Here is a 19,186-nt window from a genome sequence, read left to right as displayed (position 1 = left end):
CTTCGGGGGCGGGGGGGGGGGGTAGAAGAGTTCACGAACACAAGAGCACACTGTATTTATGCCTGCCGTAGATAAAAGGAGGTTTCACGTGATGCCTGACCAAGGCAAAATTCACTGCATAGATATGCCATGGGGAATCTGACTCTCTACCTTCCGGCCTTCTATGGCAGATGTTATCAACATTACAGAAACGGAGTAAGGGTGGATCATAATCACGCGTTAAGACTTCTAAACCACTCCATCAAGAAGGTTCAACTGAGAATGATCATTCTGAGAAGATGGTTGCTGAGAATCACACTTAAGCAACGGAACACATTTAATTTCAAAATGCGATGCTTTCCAGAGACAATGTTTTATTTATTATTCCTAGCCCTCAGGATACAAGACACGGACAGGAAGTGGAGGCCAGCCGGTACGCATGGCCAAGGGGCCACAGGAAGCACAAACCACACCCTCTTCCCCACATCTCAGCTCCACTACTGGTCATTTCTGCGGGTCACTCCCCAGCCAAGCCGCACTGCTCCTTCTGGAGTAATGCAGGGCCCTGTAGGGTTGAGATTTAAGGCCCTCCCCTGCACCATTGGGAGCCTGCTGCCTGGCCAACAGAGGTTGTCAACAGCTTTGGATAAAGCATCTATGATTCAAGCCTGAGGGGTGGGAATGAGAATCTGCCTGAAACACACATGCAGCCATGGAGGGCCTAAACAATAGAACCCCAGTCTCTTAGGGTGCTATTAATTCCAAAAACACCTTCCCAAGATCTTACAACAGCCCTGTGAAGCATGCCAGGCCTCTGGCTTTGAGTTATACCAGCCCTTCTCAACTTTTTTACCCTTGGTAAAGGTAAAGGTAAAGGTATCCCCTGTGCAAGCACCGAGTCATGTCTGACCCTTGGGGTGACGCCCTCTAGCGTTTTCTTGGCAGACTCAATACGGGGTGGTTTGCCAGTGCCTTCCCCAGTCATTACCGTTTACCCCCCAGCAAGCTGGGTACTCATTTTACCGACCTCGGAAGGATGGAAGGCTGAGTCAACCTCGAGCCGGCTGCTGGGATTGAACTCCCAACCTCATGGGCAGACAGATTCAGACAGCATATCGCTGCCTTACCACTCTGCGCCACAAGAGGCTCTTTTACCCTTGAGAACCCCCTAAAACATTTTTCAGGCTTCGAGAAACCCCAGAAGTGGCATCATTGTGCAGAATATGGTTGGGAAGCAGAGCTGTGGACACGCCCACCTAGGGCCCCTCCCCTTCCCACACCCTCCAGGCCCTTCACTGGCAATTTGGGGATGGAGGGCGGGTTGACATGACCATATATGGTCATATCAACGCCTCATAAATGTTGAATGAGCCCATTCAGGAAAGCCTTCCAGGGCCATCAAGAAACCCCAGGGTTTTACAAAACCCTGGTTGAGAAAGCTTGAGTTATTAGGCTGTAAGACACCAGAAAAAGTTGTTAAGGAAGCAAGTGCAGTGGTTTTTGCCCAGATAAAGCGATGTCGCCGTGTGCTGTGAGCCAGCTTGGTGAAGTGGTTAGGAGTGCGGACTTCTAATCTGTCGAGCCGGGTTCGATTCTGCTCTCCCCCACATGCAGCCAGCTGGGTGACAATGGGCTCGCCGTGGCACTGAGAAAACTATTCTGACTGAGCAGTGATATCAGGGCTCTCTCAGCCTCACCCACCCCACAGGGTGTCTGTTGTGGGGAGAGGAATGGGAAGGTGACTGTAAGCCGCTTTGAGACTCCTTCAGGTAGAGAAAACTGGCATATAAGAACCAACTCTTCTTTTGCATCCTTGCAAGACAGGCCTGTAGAAGGGCTCCAGAGAAATCCATACTGGTGGGCACAGATTATCTATCCCTTCTGCACATTTTTAGCCTACAAAGGATGCCCCTCTCTTACCCTCACCACAACTCTCGTGGGGTAGGGGTGGCAGAAAGCACGTGCAACCGGCTTCAGATCTGGCAGAAAATGGGGCCCAACCCTAGTGCAGCAGTCGACACTGGGGTCCCCAACCTCGTGCCCACCAAGTTTTTTCAGAAAGTAGGTGGGGCTCCTGGCTACCAGGGCTTCTGATTGGCCCCTGGAGATCTGATTGACTATTTTGGTGGCAGCTACCGCTGCAGTGCTGCTTTTATTCTTTCATTCATCTTTCCCAGTGTTGTTTTGTCTTCTAATTCCTCCACTTGGGCTTCTTGAGAGTGTGTCTGTATGCAGGAGACCCTCTGCCTCCCACGCCAGACTTTTGGTGGTTGCGCCCACAAACCCTGTGCCAGAATTCCAGAGGTCCCTGGAGGGGGGGGCTCAAAAAGGGTGGCAAGCCCGGCTCTACAGCACTCCGGTTCCATAACCTTTGAGATAATTAAATCACTTCCCATCTCTGGATCCTCACAACAACTCCAATATGTAGACTAGGCCAGGAGACAGAAAAAGGCCAAGCTGGGATGCCATGCCACCCCCCACCCCACCCCACCCCACCCCACCCCCAGATTGCCCACTTTAGGCTCAGAATGGCAGAGTAGCCCTGCTGACCACAAGGCTCTCACAAATCCTCAGAAGGTTCCCAAATCTTATCTATTTGTATATTTTATTTATATGCAATCACAAACCAGAATAAATCTGATCTATAATAAAGCACCATTGAAGCTCTTAGCCGTGGGCAAGTGTAGTAGAAAAACACAGCTAATGCATAATGGCACAGGCAGGAAATGGGGGGGGGGATTCTTATACCCTGCTGTTTACTGCCCAAAGGATTCTCAAAGCGGCTTACGATCACGTTCCCCTTCTTCTCTGCTCCATTGTACCTAAAGCTTCTACCTTTGTTTGGCTTTAAAGTGCCAAAGAAACTCTGTTCCAATAAATATCAAGAATAGTTCGGAGCTTTCCAAAGTTGAAGAATAGCTCTTCGCTACCTGAAGGAGCCTCAACGCAGCTTACAATCGCCTTCCCTTCTCCCCACAACAGACATCCTGTGAGGTAGGTGGGGCTGAGAGAGCTCTGACAGAACTTTTATGAGAAAGCCCTAACAGAACTGTGCACGGCCCACGGTCACGCAAGCTGGCTGCAAGTGGAGGAGGAGTGGGGAATCAAACGGCTCTCCAGATTAGAGGCCCCCGCACTTAACCACGAAACCAAGCTGGCTCTCCCGCAGCCCTGAAGAAATCCAGCCTGGCTCCTGTGCCACACTTACGGCCTCTCGGAGTTCTAAAATTTCTCGACAGAGAGTCGCCAGAGAACGCGTGTTGCCTGGCAACCGCCTTGGGGACCCGACAACGTGGACACCAGTACAGGACAGCACAAACAGGCCCCTGATAATAATCATAATACAAAAAAAAAAATCATTTCATTATCTTTCTTATTATCTATATATATATATAAAGTTTGCACAAATGTTCTACGCAGGAGGCTGAGGCCAGGCTTTCTCCACTTGCACACCTTCAGTTTACGTTGCCCCTTCAAAGAAAACAGGTGTGGGGGGGAAGAGAAACTGCAAAAGGTGTCACTACTAAGAGTGTCAAGTTTTTAATTTAGCAGCCAAGGAGCTGCAATGGCCGGGGGGGGGGGGGGATTAGCTAGCCTAAAAGGGCTTCCTGCTGGTCAGTCAATTTTCCTTAATTTTAGCACAAAGGGGCTGCTTCCTCTGAAACTGTGGAAATGCGATGGCTCAGTTCCAGCAGAGCCCGGTTACCTAAAATGGAACCTACCACCTCTGTATCCACGGAATAATGACTCGAGAGAACCATAAAGCAGATTCGGGCCACGACTTACAAACTCGGTGACATTCCTGGCTGGCAGATAACCATGCAATGCCAACAACAACCCTGCAGGGGAGGCCAGTCGTCTCGTCCTTGCTGCTGCCATTCCGAGGCTGTTGGGGAGAGTGCGGTTTTCCTCGGGTTGTCTGGGGCAGGGGGTAGTCAACCTGTGGTCCTCCAGATGTCCATGGACTACAATTCCCATGAGCCCCTGCCAGCGTTTGCTGGCAGGGGCTCATGGGAATTGTAGTCCATGGACATCTGGAGGACCACAGGTTGACTACCCCTGGTCTGGGGCATTCGTGGGGTGGCGATAAGATGGGAACTAATCCAGCTTGTTTCAAGGTCAATAGATTGGGCCCCAGGAGTTCCCCCCAGCTGAGGGACCATTCAATGAATTTATTAGTCCAGCTGAGCCCATAAATATCCAATGGGGCTTTCAGGGCAGATATTCTCAGCTGTCCAGAGAAAAAACACATACATCCCTCCCCTTACCCTTTAATTTTATTCACTTGATTGGGGCGCTGCCTTTCGATTAAAAAGATTCTCAGCGGGAGGGCTAGCACAAACTAGGCAAAGATGCGCGCATGGCAGCTCATGTCAGTACGCCATCTTTGATCAGGTAAGATCAACCACAAGGCCACACGATGTGATTCTCCACTATTATTCAACATCTATATGCGCCCTCTTGCAGCACTCATCCAGAGGTATGGGCTAGGGTGCCACCCATCTCTACCTGTTGACAGGCAGCTGGCCAGATACATCCCCAGAGTCCTTGCCCAAATGTCTGAAGCCTGTGGCGGGATGATTCTAGCAGAGCCACCCAAAACAACCCCCCACCCCTCAAAGGCAGTGGTCCTGTGCCTGGATCAGAAAAAGGATCAGAAAAGAAGCAGACCACCCCTGCCTTGGTATCATGCAACTCACAGCTCTGCACACTGTCAAGACCCCAGGGGTGACCTTTGATGCCTCCTTATCAATGGTGGTGCAGGGGACAGAAGGAGCCCACCAAGTCTTTTATACCATCTGCGCCAGGTGAAACTGCAAGCACCCTACCTAGCTCCAGGCCACCGTGATCCCCTGGTCACCTCCAGGTTGGATTACTGTAACTCACTCTTCTTGCTCCTTGGCCCTGATACAGGAGTTATGGCTGCTGCAGAATGCAGCTGCACGGATCCTTACGGGGATCACGTGGAAGGCCCATATTCGACCCACCCTCCAACCGCTGCATTGGCTGCTGGAGGAGCTCCAGATCTTGGTATTGTCCTCCAAAGCCCTGCATGGTCTAGGTACTGTGGATCTAAGGCAGGGGTAGTCAAACTGCGGTCCTCCAGATGTCCGTGGACTACAATTCCCATGAGCCCCTGCCAGCGAATTGTAGTCCACAGACATCTGGAGGGCCGCAGTTTGACTACCCCTGATCTAAGGGATCACCTCTCCCAATATGTTCTCCTGAGAGCATAGCACTATGCTAGTACCAATTTGTTAGTAATCCCTAGCCCCACAGATATCCGCCTGGTCTTGACCAGAGTCAGGGGCTTTTTGGCCCTGGCTCAAACCTGATGGAACTAGTTGCCAATTGAAATCCAGGCCATGACGGAGCTGTCAAAAGTTCTGCAGGACTTACAAAATGGCACTGTTCTGCCGGGGTTATGGCTGAGACCATGGTGGATCAAAATTCCATGGGATTCACTTCTCCTTCTCTTCAGTTCTCCCCACCCCACTGCATTCTATACCATCTCCAGGCGAGGTAAGCCAACAAAGGATTTTGAGTTGTACGGGAGGGAGATTCTCCCTGACTGTTTGGGGTTCAGTTTAATATTAAGATCGTTTAAACTGGGTTTCAATGGCATTTCATTGTATTTATTATCATTAACCGCCTTGCGCTTGGAAAAGCAGTATATCAATTAAGAAGAACAAGAAAGTTGGATATTACTGCTTGGTCAGAACAGCTTGACCATTGCTTTGGCGAGCCCAAGGTCATCCAGCTGGCTGCATGGGGAGGAGAATTGGGGAATCAAACCCAGCTCGCCAGATTACAAATCCGCACTCCTAACCACTACACCAAGCTGGCTCTTCTGTTAAACTTCTGTTTATCGGTACCTCCAGAAAACAGAATGAGTGTTTCAACATTAAAAAAAACATGCTGGACAGCAAAATTTAATCAACACAGTTTGTCCATTCACATATTACAAGCTATCAATACGTACGTAAATTAGCGTAGGGCCCCCTGGGCAACTGCCAGGGGGCCCATGCTTTAAGATGACCCTGAGTGGAAGACTGCCAAGGAAGTTCGGGGTTACTGCACAGTAGTAGGGATGGCTCTTCAGATGTCTATGGACTACAATTCCCATCAGCCCCTGCCAGCATGGTTAATTGGCAGGGGCTCATGGAAACTAGTTCATGAGCATCTGGAGAGCCACAGTTTGGCCACCCTGGGTCGCTGTTAGTCGGTTGTGATTTGACGGCCTTCCTTGCAGGGATGTTGCGAGAACTGCTGGAACAACTTGGGTGCCAAGCATTAGGTAGGTGCCAAGTACTACCAATGCTGCCCATTGCTCTGGGCTAAGAACTGCGGCTCGGCTTTAGATAATCCTTCCCAGACAGAGGCATCAATGCTCCCCTCTTCTGTTTTGTCCTCACAGCAACCCTATAAGGTAAGTTCAGCTGTGGGAGAAGGGCTGACTGGCTGACTGTTTGAACCCCAGTCCTGTGAGCCAGTGCAGATCCCCATAAGGGGCAGAGGGGGTGTAAACGGAACAAAAAATCCAACCTTGCTTTGTATGCTTGTACGGCAGTGGGGGGAGAGGAAGCCCCTGTTTTGTATGCTGGCTTCTCAGTGCAGGCAAAGGATGTTGCGTTGCCTGTGTTTGTGTTGCATCAGCATTTTGTGTGTGCAGCAAGCGTCTTCTGTGAGGCTCACCTACCCTTTTCCCAGGCGTTTATTTTAATATCTGGATACTGAAGAAAGCAGCATTTGGACATTGGCCTGACTGCCGCGGGGACAACTGGGGGAGGGCCATGCTTTGAGCACCTTTGGGACCGCGGGGCATGTGATTGCCGGTCCCCGCCTTGTCACAGAAAGGGCCTAACTTTTAGGGCTGCCAGCCATCTCCCAGAATTACAAGTGATCTCCAGGCGAAAGAGAAAATGGCCATTCTGAAGGATGGATTATATGGCCGTTCTTAATTCTTTTACTGTTGAAACTCCCCTGAAACGTTCTTCAGGCTTGGAGAAATGCCAGAAATGGCAGGATCTTGCAGAATATAGTTGGGAAGCAGAGCTGTGGGCATGCCGACCCGGGGCCCCACCCCCTCCAGGCACATGGTTGACCATGGAGGGGGAGGTCAACATACCACATATGGTTATATCACACATCACAATAAATGTTTAACGGATTTAGAAATTACATTAACAATTAAACCCCCCACCCATTCAGGTAACCGTTCCAGGGCCGTCAAGAAAATCCAGAGTTTCACAAAACCCTGGTTGAAAAAGCCTGCATTATACCTTACAGAGGTCCCTCCCCAGATGTCTTCCTCCCAAGCCCCTGCCCACCCCCCACAAAACCCCAGGAGTTCCTCAGCCTGGGCCTGGCCGCCATAGCCTGTCCTGACTCCCAGGCCAGAAAGCTGCATTATGAAGAGTTCACCTGAGCCTTCATAAATCGGCCAGATTGCCCTTAACATAAAATTGGACATCAACTCTTCAATATTTCTTGAATTACTTTTTTTTGAGGGGGGGGGGGTTAGGACAGGTGATTTGTAGGCCATTCTCTCTCTTCCCCCCCCCCACATACTTAGACAATATGAAGATTTCCCAGTTCTCCTTATTTATTGATTTGAAAGCCAGTTTGGTGTAGTGGTTAAGAGTGAGGACTTCTAATCTGGCAAGCTGGGTTCGATTCCCCACTCCCCCACATGCAGCCAGCTGGGTGACCTTGAGCTCACCACAGCACTGATAAAGCTGTTCTGACCGAGCAACAATATCAGGGCTCTCTCAGCCTCACCCACCTCACAGGGTGTCTGTTGTGGGGAGAGGAAAGGGAAGGCGACTGGAAGCCGCTTTGAGAATCCTTCAGGTAGAGAAAAGCGGCATATAAGAGCCAACTCTTCTTCAGTAGTACCAAGGCTCTGTCAGCCTCACCTACCTCACAGGGTGTCTGTTGTGGGGAGAGGAAAGGGAAGGTGACTGTAAGCCACTTTGAGACTCCTTCGGGTAGAGAAAAGTGGCATATAAAACTCAACTCTTCTTCTAATTTTATCAATTTACATTTCTATTCCCGTGAGCAGTTGTTTAGGTAGGACCCCAGTGTACTGCTTTGCTTCAGGGCCTATAACGCTGTTAAGATGGCCATGACCGGACTCAAGTACGAACCCTGTTGTTGGAATCAGGCTAGAAAGGCCAGTGTCACCACTCAAACTGCACGCAGGTGCGGAGCAAGGACAGAGAGTTCCTCCAGGTGTTCTCCATCTTTTGTGTCTTCCTTCCCTGCTGCTGTGCTCTCCCCACACTTGGGGGGGGGAGAAAGAGTACAGATTTCCCTTCCTTGGCCTGTACAGTAAGAAGCAAGCACCCCTTCTTGCCAACTTATGACAACTCACCGCTTCTTATTTCCCCCCCCCCCGAACACCTGTAGCAAATTAGCTGCTTTTGCAGACTAAGTAGAAGTACTCTCTGAAATTTCTTTTGAGAGAAAAGCAAACAAACATGGAACAGCCTTTAGAAAATGAAAGCAAAACCAACACAGCTACCACGAAGGACAACTTTTAAGCTCAGAGACTCCGGTTAGAGTTTAAGGCCCAGAGTCTCAGAAAGTTAAAGAGCTGGTCCCAAAGATTCACAGTCCCGCTGGATCAGACTCACATTTTGTCTAGTGCTCTCCTGGTCACCCCCGCTCTTGGCAATGCTCCCACGCTTCCCAATTTGACCCCCCCGACATCTGGGATTCAAAGGGTAACTGCCCTCCAAAAGGCAGGAGAACAGCCCTCTCCGGCCGCCCCCAAAATATCTAGCCGGATCTAGCCAGTTCACAACAGTGGACAGCAGGGATCTACCCAGGAAGCCATCACACTTATTTTCAGGATGCAGACAGATAGGAAATGCCTGGGAAGTACAGCCCCTATCCCCGGAGCTTGTCCTCATCATTGGCACTAAATATTCCTCAACATGGAAGTTCTAGTTCACAGCTGGAGTGAACCCCATGAGGTGGGTCAGTTCAAAAGAGCTTGTCCAAGGACGCCCAAGAGAGCAGGTGACATTCTTTTCCGTAGAAGCAGCCCTGCTGGAACTGAAGATCCACCTGACCCACTCCCTTGTTTCTATCTGGGATACGCAAAATGGGGAGCCCATAAGTAAGGCAAATAAGAGATCTTTCTCCACACACTCCATGTACAGTGATGTGAACTTATCAGGCAGCTACTTCCGCTTGCGTCTTGTGTCAACAGAAGGATCCCTTGTACAGAGGCAAAGGACTGCCGCTTAGCAGTGGTGGCTAAACTGTGGCTCTCCAGATGATCCATGGACCCCAATTCCCATGAGCCCCTGCAAGCGGCTCATGGGAACTGGAGTCCATGGACATCTGCAGAGCCACAGTTTGCCCACCCCCGTAGATTCGTGGGATCCAAGCCCACGTATTTGCCTGCCTTTCCCACTTCTCATAAATTTATTTCCCCCAAGCAGCTCCCCTGCAACTCTTCACTGTAAAATCTCGGCCTTTAACCTCAGAAGACCTGTTGACTGAAAAAAAGAAGTGATACTGAGACACAGCTGGATCCCCAAGATTTCACCAAGAGTTGCAATTTTTTGGCAATAATATTAGTCCTGTGAAATAGGCTCCACCCCCCCCCCACAAAAAAAACAACTGGATGTCTTATTACCCACCAGCCTGTTTTGGATAAACAGAAGAGTAAAGAGATAAGATGACGAGAGAATTTTAGGGTCCAAACTTATGAACTTTCTAATTGTTCAGTCCTATTCCCACTACATGGTTGATTCACTGGAGGATCATTGCTATCTCAGGAATTTTTATTTATTTGTTACTTATTTATCAGACTTATTCCAAGACCTTCCCCAAGGGATCAAGGCAATTTACGACAGCTTCATTTTACAACAGATTAAATTTCCTATTTAAAACATTACATTTAAAACAATATGGTATTTTGTAATCCACCCTGAAGAGACTCAGTGGAAAAGGTAGGCTATAAATGAAGATAGTATTAATACTGGCTTGAAGCAAAGCATTGGGAAATATTTACAGCACAGAGCACTCATGGGTGAGAAAAAATATTTTAATATGAGCAGTCCCCCCCCCCCCATCTCAGGTAATGAGAGATATACGGCTTTTGCACTTGGAGGTTCAACTCAGCCCTGCAGGAATTAAAGTAATTTTTAAAGGCCCCTTAAAAAATCCAGCAAAAACAAAACAAAAACTAACAACCCATATCATATCTATCTATAATCTATATCTCTATAATAATTGTACAATCTGGCTGGGTTTGGAGTATATTTCAGAATTATGTGGGAGACTTTAAAAACTTTTCTCAAACTTTTTTCTGAATGAGGGGGGAACCTTCAAACTTTTTCCAAACTGGCCTACCTGGTACACTAAATATAAATAAGTAAAAATACTAAAGGGACAAGCAGTGGGGTACGGCAAAAGAGTAGCAAAGCACAGATTCAAACGGAAGGAGGAAAAAAATATATATCGCCAAAGGCAAAGGGAGAAATGCCCCCTCCTGGAATGGGGAGGGAAGAAATTCTAGCAGAGGGGGCAGAACCAGCAATGCCCTCGAAGCAGCCAGATTAATCAAGCTCCTCTGTAGGGATGCTGACCTCTGGGTGAGACAAGGGAAGGGGGTGTCCGTCATCTCACCTGCAGCCTCCCCTGGAGAAAACGGATGCTTTGGAGCCAGGGGGGGGACACAAACCATAGAGAGGACAGAGCAGGTGGCCAAGTGGTTGGCGCTCCAGGTGCCCATGGACTACAATGACCATGAGCCCCTGCATACAGAGGACAGAGTGGGTGGCCAATTAGGTGACAGCGCTCCAGATTTCCGTGGACTACAATGACCATGAGCCACTCCCTAAAGAGGACGGAGCAGGTGGCGCTCCAGAGGTCAATAGACCATAATGACCATGAGCCCCTGCATCCAGAGGACAGAGTGGGTGGCCAATTAGGTGGCAGCGCTCCAGATTTCCGTGGACTACAATGACCATGAGCCACTTCCTAAAGAGGACGGAGCGGGTGGCGCTCCAGAGGTCAATAGACCATAATGACCATGAGCCCCTGCATACAGAGGATAGAGTGGGTGGCCAATTAGGTGGCAGCGCTCCAGATTTCCGTGGACTACAGTGACCATGAGCCACTCCCTAAAGAGGACGTAGCGGATGGCGCTCCAGAAGTCAATAGACTATAATGACCATGAGCCCCTGCCAGCATGGCAGGGGCTCATGGTCATTGTAGTCCACGGACCTCTGGAGCGCCCCCCATTTGGCCACCCGCTTCGCCCTCTCCCCAATCCCCAGGGCCCTTCACCCCTCATCCCTAGCAGGGGAGCCGGGCAAGGTAGGCGGCGGGCAACAGGTGGGCTCCTGCCGCCGGATCCCTGCCGCCCCGCGGGGCTTCCCCGGCAGGGGGGGGAGGGAGGGAGGAAGGGCGGGCAGGCAGGGGAAGAGCGTGATGGTGGCAGGAGGCGGAGGAAACGCTCGCGGCCGGCCGGGCAAGGAAGCGCGGCGAGGGGGGGGCGACGGCGCCAGCAGCCAGGCCGGGGATCCAACTTTGCAAACGGGGCTTGCGGGAGGCTGCGCACCCGCGGAGGCCGGCTCGGGTGCTCCCAAGAGGGGGGGGGGGGGAAGAAAAGTTCCTGGGAAGGGAGATTGCAAAGGGGAGGGGGGGTGACGAGGAGGAGGAGCGCCGCTTCTAGCCCCCCCCCCTCTCCGGCCAAACGTCGCTCCGGCGTCGCCTCCGGCAGCCTCCATTAAGCTCGGGGTCAAGTTGCACGCTGGGGAGGGGACACCCCCATTGGAAAAAAAAAAAAACCACACTCATCCAAACTAATTCCTCTCTCCCCCAACCCACGGGACCCTCTGTAAGTGCCCCCCTCCCCAGTCCGGACCTGAAAAGCAACTCAGCCCCATTAAAAAAAAACAGCACGCCCCTCCCCCCACCTCTTCCTTAGAAACTGGGGGTGGGGCAGATTTAAGTCCCAATCCAATTTGGGAGACCGGGGGGGGAGGGGGGGTGTTGATTAAAAAAAGAAAAGAGGCCAGCCGCCTCCCGGGAAAGAACTCCTTCCGGGAGCCCCGTCCCTTTCGGCGATCCCCCCCCCCCAAAAAAAAGAACACCACCCAACCCCCGCCAACTTTTCGGACTTACAAATCCACGGGCGCGATCCGAATGGAAAGGGCGAAGCCAGGAGGCGCGCGGGAAAAGAGAGCCGCTCCGGCCTCCCCCCAAACTCCTTCCCCGGGTGGAGGGGGGGAAGGAAGACGAGCCTCCGCCTGGAAAAAGCCACCGGCGCGAGAGCCGCCTTCCTCCTCGCCGAGCCCCCCGGATGCCCAATAATGCGCTCCGAGCACACATGGAGGCGCCCGCAGGAGCATGCGCGCCCGAGGCCCCGCCCCCTCGCCTTGGACCCGCCCCCCGGCTCTTAATCGGGTTCCAATCCTCTCTCCCCCCCCATCCCCTCCCCTTGCAGAAAAAGGCGAGCAGCTGGAGACGGAGCGAGGCCGGCCAGGTCGAGTCAAGCTAGCTGGCTCGGAGTCGGGGTCGGGAAGAAATCCCCGGGTCGGGGCGGAGGACGGAGAGCCCCGTTTGGAGGGGCCGGACGGGCCAAGGAGGTCGCACGCCCGGTTGGGGGACGGGGGTCGCGATCTTTGCACGGGGGGGCGGCGGCGGCGGCCACATCCGGCCTTTGCAAGGGAGGATGGAAGCTCAGTCTTGCGTTGCCTTGCCCGGGCAGGGCGTTGCTTCCCCCCGAGGTGGAGCGCGAAACATGCGGGGGCGATGCCTCCCCCCCCCCCCCTCCGGATCCTGAAGTCGCCTGCCATGGGAACTTGGCGTCCTTGGAAGAGGTTGGGCGGCGGTGGCCGCCACTGGCGCGGGATGGGGAATGGGGGGTTGGCCGACGAGGCAGAGGGCTAGGGTGGTGACCATCGGTTTGGCCGTGTGCTCCCCCCCCCCCCCACGCCTCCCAACTTCGGTTCTCGAGGTCTGGTCTGCGGACCCTTCCTTCGGAAGGCTGAACTCTCGAGATCGCTTGGATGGGAAGGGGTGGGGGGAGATCCTCCTCCTTAGTTCGGTGGGTCCCACTCCGAAGTCAAGTAAGCTTTGACCGCTTTGGAGTCAAGCCGGATTGGCCCGGGGATGCTGGAGGCTTTTTTGGGCTTTACTCTGGGCCTCCAGCAGAGGTGGGGGCGAGGGGTGGGGAGGGAAGGTGGCTTGTGCGGACAGATGACCTCTGTGGTCCCTTCCAGCACCATGTTTCTGTGAAGGAGGAATCTAAAGGGGGGGGGCATCTATGCAGAAATGACAGCATGCTCTCAAGTAAAACTGAAGCAAGGTTGCTTTGAAGCACGGGTGGCCAAACTGGCTGTTCAGATGTCCATGGACTACAGTTCCCATGAGACTCTGGGCTCATGGGAACTGTAGTCCATGGACATCCGGAAAGCCACAGTTTGTCCACCTCTGCATTTAGATGTGTGGGATCTGGATCAGGAAGTAGCTCACAAGACTAAGTTTATGGCTTAGAATTATTATCAGGATTTCTCTTTTTTTTTAAGTCAGTGACTTGTTTACTCAGATGGAAACCCCATTGCCCTTAAGGGGGTGGGGGAAGGGGCTGCCCCTAGGTAAAGAAGCTACTGGATTTCAGCCGAGAGATTATCTTATGCCTTAGTCATGCGTTTGGCCTTGATGAGGCTGAAGAAACTGCCATGGTTGTGGCCCTACTCTCAGATTCCACCTCACCCCCCTTAACTGCATATTCTGTTTGGTTTCTTTGACTTTTTTAAAATTAACAAGCATAGTAAATAGAAGACTGCTGGAAGAATTTCAGAAATATTGGCACTTTTATTAGGAGGTTGTGAATAGGCTGTCTCATAATGTGTAATCTTAGAATGGTAAGGTGGAATCTATTCTACTTTCTTGTTCTTTCTATGTTATTAAAGGAAACTAATAAAGCATTGAAAAAAAGACGTTTATTTTTGTTAAATTCATTAGCCATTGCTAATTGTGCAAGCGGGAAAAATGAAAGGTGGGAGAACGGAACAGTGTAAAGTTCCTTTTGAAAATATAGAACTCTTTTTGGTTTTTAGCTGCCCTTCCAGACTGTCCAGAGCCAGTGTGGGTAGTGGTTAAAGTGTCATAGTAGTATCTGGCAGACCTGAGTTCAAATTCCCACTAGTGCTGTGGAAGCTTGCTGGGTGACCTTGGGCCAGTCACACACTCTCAGCCTAACCTACCTCAGGGGATTGTTGTGAGGATAAAAGGGAGGAGAGCCTTGAAAGATGTTTTGGGGTGGAAAAACTCTACAGATGACATTCCCCTCCCCCCAGGACCTGGCAAGGCTGCAAGCAGCTGTTAGGGAACTCACTGGTAGGGGCAGCCTCATGCAGAAGGGGATCTGCAGCCTCAGAGGGAAGTGGAAGGAGGAGGTGGTGGTCAGGGATGGGGGACGGAAGGTGACTGGCTGGCCATTGGACAGACAGGCAAGCTGGTTGGAGGAGGAGGCACTCACGGGTGGGACATCCGCCCTGAGTGGGTGTTAAGTGCTGAGTGGCACTTAAGCCATGAGACCAGCTCCTCCTCTTAACCTTTACCAGAAATATTAAGTGAAACAGATTTCTACTTATACCGCCCTTCCCTCATGGGCTCAGGGCAGTTTACAACTTATGTAAATAAAATCACAATAATAAAGGCAGTTGGTTCCAATTATTACAATTATTATTACAGTTTTAAAAGTCTGTTTCTGGTGTGGTTTGTTTTCGCTTGGAGCTTAAGCCTGGCGGGGAGCGTGGTCCCAGTCGGATGTTTAGAGGTGATTTGGGTCAGGCCTTTGTCAGCATCTAGCGGAGGATGTACAGGGATGTACTGTGGGCCTGTGGGAACAAGGTCCTGATCTCACTTAGAAGAGTGTTCCACCAGGGTTAAGAAAGCCCTGGCTCCAGTTGAGGCTATCGTTACCTCTCTGGGGCCGGGGATCTTCAGCCAATTTTGTGAGCTGGAGAGGACGCTGCTTAGGGGGGTACAGGGGAGGAGCTGGTCCTCTTCCCTGTCTCCCCCCCAAATATAATATATATAAAATACCTTTTAAAACCTAATTTACATTAAAATTCAAACGCCATCTATACTAACCTTGGCCATAAAATTCTGGTTCGGGATGGGAGGAAGCATGATGTAGGTTTGCCGTCAATTAGCCAGGTGACACAGGGGTAGGTGGGGAGGTCTAGAGATCAGATGTTCACCCTTATTGAGCCTCAGCCATATACCTGGTGGAACGCTTCCGTCTCGCAAGCCCTGTGGAACTGTTGTAGGTATTGCCGAGTTCTGGATTCCTTTGGTGGAGTGTTCCAGCGGTCCAGAGCCAGGGCCAATTTGATCTCTTTAGGACCTAGGACCCTAAGCAGATGGAGCATCAAGTATCACACCCAGGCTCCTGAGAGCCACCAATGGTGTTAGTTGGACCCTGTCAAGAGCAGGGAGTTGGAGCAGTCCATCTGGGGCAAGGCAGCCCAGCCCAAGGACCTCCACCTGAGCCAGCCTGCCATGGCCTCCAGGCATCTGGCCAAGGACTTGGGGTGGGGGAGGGTAGATGGATGGCAACCCATCAAGAATTATAGCTGGGTGTTATCACCAGCCCCAAATGCCACATTAGCTGAGGGGGAGGGCACATGTAGACATTAAATAACATTGGGGAGAGGATTGCTCCCTGTGGGACCCCACATAGCAGGGAATGCCACTGGGAGGTTCTGTCCCTGGCGTTAGATGTAAAAGCTGTTAGCAACTTTTCTGCTTTTTTGCCATCTCCCCTCCCAAGTCCAGTATTTCTTATAAAAATTCAGATTATATTGATTTACATGATCCAATCCAATGGAGTTTCATTTGAGAGAGGTGGACTATGCTGACACGGGCCAATTTACAGCATTGCTAGATGAACATTTGATCCTTAACCCATTCCAGTCTGGCTTTGGGCCTGGCCATTGGGTGGAGATGGTTTTGGCTGCCCTGATGGATGACCTCAGATGCCAGCTAGATCGAAGCAGGTTGCTAGACCTCACAGCAGCATTTGACGTGGTAAATCACAAGGTCCTGGGTCACCGCCACACCAATGCAGGGGTACGTGAGACAACCCTTCAGTGGATGATCTCCCTTCTCAAGGGTTGCAAAGGGTTGCTGTGGGAGACAATTGTACCACTGCCAACTCCCTTGTGGAATTCCGTATGAGTGGTTCTGCCCCCCATGCTATTTAACATCTTCACGCGTCCTCTTGCCCAGCTGGTCTGAGATTTGGGCTTAGGTGCCGTCAGTATGCTCTTGACACCTAACATTCACCAGCTTTCTCGGAGCAGTGACCGTCGGGCTCAAGCACAGTAGCCTGATCAAGGGCCTGTGGCTGGGTAAGAAAAGGCCAGGAGAGGAAGTGCCCATGCCTTGTCTAGATGGTGTATGTCTGACAAGTACACTCTGCAAGTGGTCCAGAATGTGGGTCCTCATTAGAACACCTTGGAGGGACCATATCTGGCCTGTTCTCAGGCAACTGCACTGGCTCCCAGTTGAACTCTGGATCAGGTTCAAGGTTTTGGTTTTAACCTTCAAGGCTATTCACGGCCTGGGACTGATATATCTAAGGGACTGGTGAGCTGACTATATTCCCCATCCCACCCCCAAGGGCGCTCCGTTGAACCAATACAGACAGGCTCATAATCCCCAGCCATGTACGTCTGGCCTGAACCAGGGCCTTTTCAGTCCTGGCCCCTACGTGATGGAATGAGCTTCTGGAAGATCTGAGGGCCCTATGGGAGCCCCCTCAGTTCTGTAGGGCCTGTAAGACGGAGCATTTGGTTGGTGCAGAGGAATGGGAAGAAGAAGATTGTTCTTATATGCTGCTTTTCTCTAGCTGAAGGAGGCTCAAAGCGGCTTACAGTCGCCCTTCCTTTGCTTTCCCCACAAGACACCCTGTGAGGTGGGTGAGACTGAGAGAGCCCTGATATCACTGCTCGGTCAGAACAGTTTTATCAGTGCCGTGGCGAGCCCAAGGTCACCCAGCTGGCTGCATGTGGGGGAGTGCAGAATCGAACCCGGTATGCCAGATTAGAAGTCCACACTCCTAACTACTACACCAAACTGGCATCAATTAACAGCCTCTCCCCTGAAATTTCACCCCCCGTATGGGGGAAGGGAAGCAAAATGGGCAAGGTTTAATGTTGGCTGTCTCTAGCCATAGCTATATGTTGTATTTTATTGTTTTTGTGATTTTATTGTTTCATGGTTATTTATTGAGTTATGATGTCAGCCGCTCTGAGCCAGTTTGCCAGCTGAAGCAGTCATATAAATCTCACTATAAATCAGGGGTAATCAAACTGCAGCCCTCCAGATGTCCATGGACTATGATTCCCATGAGGGGCTCATAGGAATTGTAGTCCACGGGCATCTGGAGGGCTGCAGTTTGACTACCCCTGCTATAAATAAATAAATAGTCAATGAATGAATTCTAGATTGTAGCTTTAGAGGGATGTTGACAAATCAACAAACATCACTGCCAATATTTAAACCGTAGGGAAAACCTGACCAAAGGGTGATCTGCTCCGTCATAAGAAGGAAGATGGGTGTCAGCATTCCACGGTGTTGTGTGTCCTGGGGCGTGCCCTTAAGGTGACACAGTGTTTTGAGATAGAAGGCATCAGCTGTGTTGTGTTAATTGCGTTCCCTTGTGGCTTGATGCACAGGGATGGCAGGAGCAGGGTGGACCCAGAGGGGAAGGGCTAACTTGCCACGTTGCAAGTTGGGCTATTGGGGCTGGGAAGCTTTTTTTCCTGGATATATTTGAGCAAGACTAGCAGTATTAACTGTTTACCTCTCCCACCCTGATATAAAAGTAAGAGAAGGGCCAAAGGCTGACTCCCTCCCTCAAGTGGAAATGGAGAGCGTTAGCAAAGGCCTCCCCTCTGCCCTCAGTTGAATCGACTGGCAAAGGCCTCTAGGTGTCATTTGCATGAATAACAGAGGCTCTGACAAAATTCTACTTTGCTCTGTCCCCTGGGCCGCCAGTGCAAAGGGAGCGGGTTCTGATTGAGACCGTTTGTGCTGCAGAGAAAGGGTTTCTTGGTACACAGGGTGCACCTGAGTCTGAGGTCTCAGCAGCTCTTGAGGGGCGGCGGCTGCAGATTTCACCTCCCACAGGCACCTCCCACTGTGTTTCATCCTTCCACTTTTGCCCCTGTAATTATAGAGTCAGTGTAAAGATTCATCTTTGGTTTAGCACATCTCCAGCTGGAATCACATTTATACCTAACCTTTCTCCCCGACGGTGGCCCAAAGTAGCTGACACAGTTCTCCATAGACCTGCAAGGTAGGTTAAGCTGAGAGGGTATGACTGTAGGAAACTCATCCAACAGGCTTTCACGCCAGGGCAGGGATTCAGCCTGACTCTCGATAACCACTGCAACATGCCAGCTAGCAACGTGACCTAGAGAGTGGTGGCAAGTGCTGTACAAGTCTTTGGCAAAGTGTGTTTCTTGTAAGTGAATAGCTGCCACCTGCTCCTTGGCAGGGCAGGATAGCTGACTCCCAAGCCCCCCGATGCTGGCATCACTGGAAAAGGGTCTCAGGAGCAATGTACAATGGGTGCCTATCACTCACGGGGGGAGCAGAAGCTTGATATGGAGAAGGCCACCAGTTTATGGTGAAAAGGGGGGCTTAGAGAGACCTTGGCAAAGGTCCTAGACCTTGGCAAAGCTTTCAGTAATAGCTCAGTGGTCTCTCAGAAGAGAAAAACCCAGGCAAGATTAAGCTTACAGTAGTTCCAGTGTGGATCCACCAGCCTCTGGGCTACCATTTGTCCCATTTGCTATGAACATACCAGGGAGACCCAGGCTGAAAGTGTCCAGGAAGAACATGGGAGGATGACCTTGACCTAGCCCAGGGGTGGGTAAATTGTGGCCCTCCAGCTGTCTACAGACTACAATTCCCATGAGCCCCAGGGCAAGAGCTCTGTACTAGGGCAAGAGCTCCACTTGACCCTACCCATTTTCTAAAAACATGTTGGGGACCTCTGGCATACAGCTATGGGCCTCCTTTCCCCCCTATAATAAGCTTATTGAGCATATACTGCCCCACCTGAGAGCTGTCAACACAGATCAAATATTTCAGAGCGCAGCATGAGAATATTTTCACAGTCCAGTCCTAACTCAAAATACAGGGAAATGGAAAAGAT

At 51.1% G+C, this 19,186-nt stretch overlaps 1 protein-coding gene across 13 annotated transcripts in view; it reads right to left on the bottom strand.

The window, feature by feature from the left end:
* Positions 1-19,186, bottom strand: part of GATAD2A (GATA zinc finger domain containing 2A) — an 88,366-nt gene that overhangs the window by 54,460 nt on the left and 14,720 nt on the right. For 3 of the 13 annotated variants that reach the window (XM_077332015.1, XM_077332017.1, XM_077332019.1), the window contains exon 1: positions 12,130-12,351. The exons of 6 other annotated variants lie outside the window; for them this stretch is intronic. In XM_077332015.1, coding sequence (XP_077188130.1) covers positions 12,130-12,336 — 207 coding nt within the window. In that variant the 5' untranslated portion in view covers positions 12,337-12,351. Of the gene's footprint in view, positions 1-12,129; positions 12,353-19,186 lie in introns of those variants that run through there. 4 more of the 13 variants (XM_077332018.1, XM_077332016.1, XM_077332021.1 and 1 more) reach the window with 4 other exon arrangements.

This window comes from Paroedura picta, chromosome 4 (assembly GCF_049243985.1).
Source record: "Paroedura picta isolate Pp20150507F chromosome 4, Ppicta_v3.0, whole genome shotgun sequence".
NCBI classification, from domain to species: domain Eukaryota; kingdom Metazoa; phylum Chordata; class Lepidosauria; order Squamata; family Gekkonidae; genus Paroedura; species Paroedura picta.
Note: the sequence above shows the minus strand (reverse complement) of the source record. Positions and strands in the feature narration are given on the sequence as shown.